The sequence below is a fragment of the Pteropus vampyrus genome, unplaced genomic scaffold, assembly GCF_000151845.1.
Source record: "Pteropus vampyrus isolate Shadow unplaced genomic scaffold, Pvam_2.0 Scaffold401, whole genome shotgun sequence".
NCBI classification, from domain to species: Eukaryota; Metazoa; Chordata; class Mammalia; order Chiroptera; family Pteropodidae; genus Pteropus; species Pteropus vampyrus.
In genome coordinates this window covers 60,469-69,468 of record NW_011889182.1, presented here as the reverse complement: position 1 = coordinate 69,468, position 9,000 = coordinate 60,469, and the positions used below count along the sequence as shown (strand labels likewise).

At 48.1% G+C, this 9,000-nt stretch overlaps 1 protein-coding gene across 1 annotated transcript in view; it reads right to left on the bottom strand.

Moving 5' to 3' along the window:
- TRMU (tRNA 5-methylaminomethyl-2-thiouridylate methyltransferase) overlaps window positions 1-9,000 on the bottom strand; it is an 18,076-nt gene that overhangs the window by 6,521 nt on the left and 2,555 nt on the right. Inside the window, exons 2-6 of the mRNA XM_011380730.2 lie at window positions 7,482-7,647; window positions 4,302-4,408; window positions 1,369-1,491; window positions 879-882; window positions 302-344 (exon numbers count right to left, since the gene is read on the bottom strand). Coding sequence (XP_011379032.2) covers window positions 302-344; window positions 879-882; window positions 1,369-1,491; window positions 4,302-4,408; window positions 7,482-7,647 — 443 coding nt within the window. The remainder of the gene's footprint in view (window positions 1-301; window positions 345-878; window positions 883-1,368; window positions 1,492-4,301; window positions 4,409-7,481; window positions 7,648-9,000) is intronic.

Genomic DNA, 9,000 nt, shown 5'->3' with positions numbered 1-9,000 from the left:
TGACTGGCCGAAATGGTACAGGCAGAGGTCAGCAGAGCTAGAGACTGAGCCCCGTCTCCTAAATTTCTATCCACCGCTTCCGTGCAAAACGACAAAAGCGGCTGAAAGATGAAAGACGAGGCTCAGTCCACCAGTCGTCAGGCAGACTCATGTGCCCAATGCTGCTCTGGTTCAAAACTAAAGTCAAACAGTATGTGTGCAAGGGCCTCCGGAGTACAGGGAGTAATTTGCACTTTCTCGTAGTTCTGAGTTATTTTAAAACAACTCGAAATCTTTTACGTTTAAGCTGGAAATCCTAAACCAGTGAGAGGGAGTAACGTTTGGTGAGGGCCAGGAGCTTTATCCTCACACCTTCGCTCCTTCAGGCCCCGTGGGCACTCGGCCCGGTCAGAGGTGCCGCCGCCACCTTGTACAGGTGAGATTTACGAGCTCAAGGCCAGCACCCAGGAGCCCTGGCTTCGGGGCCTACTCGCTCCGGGGCCAGGTCCTCTGCTGCCCCTGGTGCACTCTCCCCAAGGACCCAGGCCCAGCCAGGAGGCCCTATTCCAGGTCTCCAGGGCAAGTGAACTAGAATAAAATAAAGAGCTTTAGTGTACCGAAAAGACACACTCAATTAAAGGTGTGCCGACGAGGGCAGGGACGGCTCTGTGCAGCCATGGCATACCCCCGACGGCCCAGAGAGCTCTGCGAGGCCAAACACTTTCCGGGGGGGGGAGGGGGGGGAGCAGGCACGCCTACCCGCTGCAGAAACAGCCCCTTCTGTCTTTCACGTAACGATGACGTGAATGCCTCTTTTCTACACACAAATGTGCATCAGGATAAGCCAGCAGCTTCCGAGTCCACTGTTTGCCATTTATTTTGCGGGGGGAAAGTAAAACTCTGCTCCCTTTGTCCTTAATAAACTAATTTGTATACATAATCTTTGTCAACATAGTTCCAAGCCTGGCCACCAAGTCTGTGCTATGAACATCTGGTCCCAGCATTCCTGGCCCATGAAAGTATGCTTTGATCTTAAACCCTTACAAACTTGATGGTAAGTAACAGGGCCTATAGCACTCCAAATATTGTTGTGAAGTTTCTCCTGCAAATCACCAACACACAGTACCCAGACCTGGGTTATAAATTACGGATTCCATTTCCCGCCAGCCCTGGCCTGACCCCCGACTGGGACTTCTGTTGTCCAATCACAGGCCCTTGGGGGAAATAACCCTCTTGGGTCATTTTCAAAAAGGAAACCAAAACAAACGAGCTAGTTTGGAACACACAGAGGTCTGGCAGGTACGCTCGCACAATGACCCACTGTCATTCTTCAAAATATTTTACTCTGTTTACAAATAATGGAGCTCTGACCTGGGCACTTTTACTTACCATTCCTGACTTCAAATCGATTTCTGAAAAGCCCTTCCGGCCTCTTAATGTGCTTCTGTTGAAAGACTTCTTCATCTTCCAGTGAAGTTCTCGCATAGTGACCCGTGGCAACTGCATCTGCCCCTGTGAGGTTTTTAAGAACACAAGGGGCAGATTTTAGACCTGCGTTCACTGGCCTTGGCCAGCACCAGCCCAGGATGCCTAATGCAGCACAGACATGACGCCTCACCGCGGGTGGTCCGCCGCAGTCTCAAAGGGCACACCTCAAACTGCTGCACAGGTGGCATTTAACCCTTAATTTAAAATAACTTGACCTAGCTACACGGTTTATTATGTCTTTAAGGGCCTTTCAAAAGTTACCGTTCTACTCATTCATTCATTCTAGCTTAAGGAAATAGTCGGATGAGCACACGGATTTAAGTACAAAAAACTCATTTCAGTGTTTCTTATACTAAGAAAAAACTAAAAACAACTAAAATGTTCAATGTCAGAAGAATATGAAGTAAATTAAAATACCATCGTGATAATAACAGTGCCGCTTCCGAAGAAATTTTAATGACATGGGAAAATGCTTATGACTTAGGGAAGAAAAGTACATAATACTACGATTCCACGTTTTTAAATGTACAGAAAAAGATGGAAAAAAACGTCCAAGAATGTATCCCTTTAATTCTGGGAAGGGAGACGATAGATGGCGTTTTCTCTCCTCTTTTTACTGTTCTAATTTCAAATTTTCTTTAATAAATATGTATTTTTTTAACAGTGAAGGATCATCCAGCATATTCAATTTCTTCTTTCTACATTATGAAAAAAAAGTGAAAGCATCTCCCAAAGCACACATTAGTCCACAACTTCTGTGCAATGTTCAGTATTGCAAGACTTCTCTCCTGGAAGGTGCAGCAAAACTGATTCAGGACTCACCCACCCAGTCGGCTCCATGTGAAACGAGACACAGCAAGAATTAACTGCTGCATATTAAACTACCTGAAAAGCGACATTTAGGAACCCGTCATTACATCTTGGAAATTTTCTAATAGAGTAGAAACCACGTTTACTGCAGACAGCGTCGTACCTTCTGGGAGAAACCCTGAGATTTCACAAGTCCAAGTTTTACGTGTTTTGGTCTGTGTTGCGTGGTTCAAGCAGTAAGTTCAGACTTAGAGGCATTCAATGCAGAAATTCCTTTCGAAGCATGCCCAACAGATGGCCCCTGAAGGGCTCCCCAAAAGGCCAAGATGACAGGGAGCTTCGCCCTCTCAAAAGGCAAGTAGTCCCCTCCTGAGGAGCCGTTTGTGCTACCCAGAGTCAAAAACTCCCTCCTGCACACTGCACGCCTGTCCTCTGGTGTCATACACTGAACCGTAATCCTAACTCACACGCATGAATACTGCTATGACGACCCCAAAGAATCACATAGTTCATCAGATGGCGTATGTCCAGACACACGCAAAACCAACCTCAATTCACACTCCATGCATCTGTCACTCCTTTTTCTGAATAAATCGAGACTAAATGTATCCCGCCAACTGTGGCCCACCCAAGGCAGACCTCAGGGAGGGCTCAGGCTGCACTGGCTTCAACAGACATCAGGCTGCAGGCATGGTCAGTGTGAGACAGCGAAAGCCGCCATATCTTCTCCCTGTCTTGCACTGGGAGAATTAATTACTGAACTGGGTAGCAAACTTTGCATTTATCTCTATTCAGTTTCATGCTTTTGGTGTTAGTCCAGCATTCAAGGTTGTTATAATTTTCTGATCCTTTGTTTTTGTAGGCATTTTTTCACTATACCTAACTCCACGAACCAACTTTTCGTCACTGTCATCTCAGCTGCAGGTCACTTATACATCAGATCTGCAAGCCTACTTTGTGCCCATCTCAGTTATTATGAAAGTGCTCACAGGACAGAGCTGCCAACAGTCCTGTGACACCACTGGGCTCCTGGCACACAATTACATGTCTTGGCATGTGGCCAAGCATGGTAGGGTGAGCTGCAATGGGACAGAAGAAAGCTGAAAGGCCAGTACCCAGAACTTCAGAAGCTGTTTATGGTGACTCTAACAGCAGGGGACCAGAAAAAGAACCTAGAATGTACAACAGCACCGCAATAGATACCAAGAGGTAGTCTAAGCAAGCAAGTCAGAATCAGGATGTGTCAACAGGAAGGAGTGGGATGTCCCAAAAGGGAGACGGGAACAAGAAAGCAGAAATTCAGGGACAGACAAAATCTGCAGGCAAGCTGTCAGCGGGCAAGAGGGCCTCGATCATAACAGGATGGGCTTGCAGAAGAGGCCACTGAGGCATGGATTCAAACCAGAGCAACAGAACAGAGACCCAGGGACCCAGACCAGGTACAGACGCAGCCTGCTCTCAGGGAAAAGCAGAAACCTCCTTTTGAAAGAAGAGAAGAGGTCTCAGCAGAACTAGCAAAAAGGGTGACTAACAGGGAGCTGAACACTGAACATCCTGAGCCCTGAATTAGGGCTCCTGAACTTCTGCTAAGTACAACCACGTCCAGAACAGCCTGCTCCAGCGAGACTGGCCCCGCAGGCAGGGGCCGGGGCCGGGGCCCGCCTCTCAACTCTCTGGACACTGACCCAGCACATCCTTCCTCGGGATTCTGTGAAGCAGGTTCTCCTGGAACCCACTGCACCGGTCCCTGTCCTGCGCCTGTCCCCATCCTCTGCCTGTCCCCATCCTGCCCCTGTCCCTATACTGCGCAGTCCACAGTGAAGAGGCACCTCTCCTCCCAGTGACTGGGGCATTTGCACGTCACCAGAAAGTTTTCTTATTCAGTGAAATACAAAATATTATCTTTTCCACTGCTTCCTTTCTTTCAGAAAGACGAAACTGTTTACAAGGTTTTGGATTCTGCCTATCTCTGAAAATCTTATGAATTTTTAAAAAAACAAATAAAGATAATGCAAATTACTTACCAAGATTATCCAAAGCATAACGAAAAAAACAACTGAATTTGATGTACTTGTTGCACATGATGTCAGGGTTGGGAGTCCTTCCTTGTTCATATTCATTCAAAAAATCGCTAGAATACGAGAAGAAAATTTTCATTTCTAAGTGTGAAAGTCTTCAAAAAATAAATCAGATAAATTACTTGTTTAGAGTTTCTTCTTGTTTTATCAAATTGTAATTTTCTGTGAAGCAGGAGCACTTCAGGACGTGGCCATTTTGTTTTTTCATCAAACATTTGTTTAAAGCCAGCTGCACTCTCGGCCCGCATTACGATAATAAACCTGGGTGAAAAATGGGGTATCACGAGGTGAGGGGGGCGCGAGTGCCCCGCCAGAGGACGCCTCGGTGAGTCGGAGCAGGAATAAAAGAAGTGACAGTTACAATTCAAGGCTCTATCAGCCAGTCCACAATCTCAGCCTAAGAACCCAGGGCACCGGGCAGATGTGCCAACAAACGCTGTCTAATGGGACCACACACACTCCTGAGGACTGGCAGCCGCCTGGTGCCGGCAGTGGGCAGGCGCCCTAAGTGGGCTTCCGCTCTGCCAGACCGCTGGACCCGGGAGGAGGGCCACTGAGCGAGAACCTCAGGGTCTTATGGTATTCGCTTCAGGATGGTTTTGATGCTGTTTCGGGAGTTTAAAAAAGGGTGTGTTTTGGTATACATGATCATTTTTTTCATTTAACCTAAAGCTTTCCATTGAGCATGAGGGGTTAAAAAAACAATGCTGACAAAGCATTGTGAAGGCACTGTGAAGGCTGATGAAGACTCTGCCCAGGGTCACAGGTCGCGTGCGGCTTCAGCTTCGCCAGGCAATGACAAACCATTCCTACCCCTGATCGCTCCTTCCTGAGTGCGGAAAGCTTGTGTTGCTCCATATTTTCAACAACACTTGATATTATCACACACTTTCCTTTTTTTTTATTTTTAGAAAGTTGTCGCAGTTCATTAAACTATAAACTTCTTAAGGCTGAATCCGTGTTTTACTCTCTCTGAAGGTCCATCGCTGCCAAATTTTTTCAACATAATGAGCATTGAATAAATAAATGTTGAAGAGGCCGAACATTTAAACCAGTTTACGAAGAGCATATACTGTCAACCACTTCCTCAATGGCATAATGGAAGACGTGTCGGCTGGCATTAGCAAAAACAATGGGGCATGGCCCACGGCCCATGTAGTGAGCAGATAAGCCAGGCCCGCACTTAGTGAGGGAGGTGGTGATTAGGAAGAACAGCTGGACTCCGACCCTTGAAGGTCGAGTGGGTCCCGAACAAAAGGCTTCAGAAGTTCCTCATCTAGAAAGCGCTACGAGGGCAGCGAGCGTTCAGAACAGAGATCACTGGGCACAGTTCCAACTGCACCCCTGGCAGCGGGGGCCAGGCCAGGGCAGAGCCTGGGCAAGCTCTGAGGCAGACAGGACCTAAATCCTCTCACGGGCTCTCTCCCTTCATCGTGAGGTTTCACGTGGGGACAACAAAAAGGACGCCCTGGGAACACTGGCCTGGAAACTGGGCTCTAGGCCGACGTCTGCTCCTAGTCTCCCACAGGACTCGGGACAAGCCCTTCCGCCAGCCTGGACAGATGTGGCCCAAAATCACATTCACTCACATACTTTCAAAAGTTAGCAATGAAGGGTGGAGTTTAAACGTACCTGAATTTCTTACTATCATCCCGAACTCTGCAGTGCTCAGAGGAATCCCCCAAATTAGCTTTCTCCACCGATCCAGACTTGACCTTGAATCTGTCACTGACTCCTATGTTTCTCTTGCTTCTGCATCAGGCACCAAGCCCCATGGCACCGCTTCCCAAAGCAAGCCCCAGGGGACCCCAGTAGCGTCGTCTGAAGTGCTTATTAAAGTGCGGGTTCCAGGGTCCCACCAGCCCTGGTCCAGGGGTGTGTCTAAAAGCCCCCAGTTGACTCTGCAGCTCCACATCTACTGCCCGGTGGATCTGCCCTCTGGGGACCCGTCATGGCCAGCCTTCACTTCCCACCACACTCCCACCTTATTCCATACCCGTAGCAACAGCGCTTCCTTAGACTCTCTGCCCACAGTCTTCTCCCGTAACTTACCCTACACTTGGCTGCCAGGTTTGTCTTTTTAATAATGAAAACGACAAAAGCTACATGTATTGCTTACGTCAACTGCCCAGGGTCACACAATAAGTGGCAGACCGAAGACTAAACCCAAGGATTTTCTGACCCTTGCCCTAACCCACCCCTGCGTACACTCCTGCTGCCTCGGACGCCTCCACTGGCCACCCGAGGCACGCAGCCCACTCAGGGCTCACCACGCTCCAGCCCTCAGCATCCTCCCTCTGCAGCAAGGAGGGTCCCGCCAACGATTTCGACGATCACAAAATAAAGGATGGGTACTTATCCCTGTCTCCCCCACTGCTCTTGCGACCCCATGTGGAATGTCTCTAGTCCCTGTGACTTTCAAGGGCAAGTCAAACCCCAGCCCCTCATGAGGTCTCCCTGAGCACTCCACGCGACACATTTCTCCCTCCTCTGAACTGCAGCATTTTAATGGACTTCATGCCACTCGCCACCATTAACGTTCTTTGAAAATAATGTCCTCTTCCCAACTAGATTACAAATTCCTACAGAATGGGACCATGGTTTATACATCTTTTTGTTTCCAAATGCAGCACAGTGCTTAGGACAGAGGGAGCCATAATAACTGTTAGGGTTATATTAGATTTTTAAAGTTTTTTCTTTGGTGGTTTTTTTTTTCCTTGATTTCAAAAGGCACGGGGGAGTGGATCACTTAACTCTTTTTCTCAGAACCCCCCAATCACTGAGCCTGCATGGGTGTGGCCACTCCCCTCACGGCACCTTCCAGGGGAGACCGCAGCCTTAGCTCCCCTACTCTAATTCGGCAGCAGAAACATCTCAAGGTTCAAGAAGCATTAAAGAGACCTTCTGGAAGGTGGCAAAATAACAGGAATAAGAGCTTGGGGTGCTCTGGGATCCAGGCCTGGCCTCTCACACAGAGTCCCTCGAGGGTGGCTGAGGCCTCCCACCCACGTTCTTTGGTATCGCTGCTGAAGAGCGCAGGTGGCACAAGTCAGTCGGATGGACCACGATGGGACTGGAAGGACCCGCAGCGCATGGGAAGGCTCTGCATCCGTGAACGGCTCTCACCTGAACACATCGTTCCAATACTCCTTCACATAGGACACCTGGTGGAAAGGGATGTCTAAGATTTGGCAAACTCTGTAAGCATCTTCGCAGTCCTTGTCAGCTGTGCAAACTCCATGTTCGTCCAGTGAGTCCCAGTTCTTCATAAACACCCCTGTCACTTGGTAACCTGGGGACGCAGGAAGGACAAATTAAAGAGAATATACAAAATGAACCTTGGGTGAAAAGGGCAGTGATCTGAGGTCCTAGCAGTTCCTTGATGTGACTTAAATGCTCCTTCCCCTAGATTCCTGCAGCATTTTGTGATGGCTTCCGCCATCACATTATTGGGCTGAAATTGCCTATGTCTGCAAGATATGAGCAAGATGGTACTTTTCCATCTTCGTGACTGCGTGTCGGCACAATGCCTACCACATAGAGATGCTTAGCAAATGTGCGAAGAGCAGAAATTCAACAAGATTTTTCAAAACCACCACCATTCAGTTATCAAAAAAGTGAACTAATTTCAAAAGTTATTTCCAATTACCATCTAAGATTTAGATTCTAAGTCCTCGGACGTGACAATTCAAATTTTGGCTATTTTAGGGCTGTATTTCTTAGATATTTTCTGACCTATTTTTTTCCCTCTTCTGTTGTGACGAACTACCCAACCGAATATTGGACAGGCAAGCTTCAGCCTTACTCCGTCTTAGTGAACTACACAGGCTCCTACCCTGTAAGAAAAACGTTTATTCCGCGTAGGCTCAATATAATGAAAGACAGAGCATTTGACTGTAAACGTTTTAATATAGAACTACAAAGAACAGAGATTCAATGACAAAGCTTTGCCCAAACTAAAGGGCCACAGTGGGAAGACCACGCCCACCCCAGCAGGTAATCAGGCTCTCCCTCCTTTGTCTCCCCACACTTCTCACAGCTGCTTTTCTTAGAGCATACCACGGGAGGCTCCACAACGCACTGAAGCATGGAGCTCCTTACAGGGCAAGGCTCATCTCATACGATTCTGTGTCCACTGCACCTAGCAGTACCCAGCACAAAACAGCGTAAAAAGTGCTTGTAGAATGGATGAACAATACGGGGCTTTAGAAATCCACTCTTTTTTAGCCTCAGCTGCCTGATCATTTTTCTCATGGAGTCGTGACCCACTCACACAGGCACAGGGCTTGGCTCTCTAAGACGGATCTTAGCGCTTTGCCTAGCCTTAATTTTCCAGGGAGCATGTGACAGGATGTGCACCTCCAATAACACTGGGAAAGCCCTTGAGGCCAAGAGGAAAGGACCACGCTTTTTCTTTGCTGTCCATCAGCTCCCCCACCACCCCCGCCCACGGAAGGCTGGAATATGAACTTGTACAGTCTGGATCCAGGGGAGGAGGGAGAGCTTATCTGCCTAAAGAGGAAAATAATATACCTGGTCTCCCCACGGCCAGCCTCCCACGTCTCCCAAAAGACGTCACACGCCTTGTCAGGAACTTGCATTGTCTACTCAACCTAATCTAGGGCTCCACCTACTCCTCCACCCC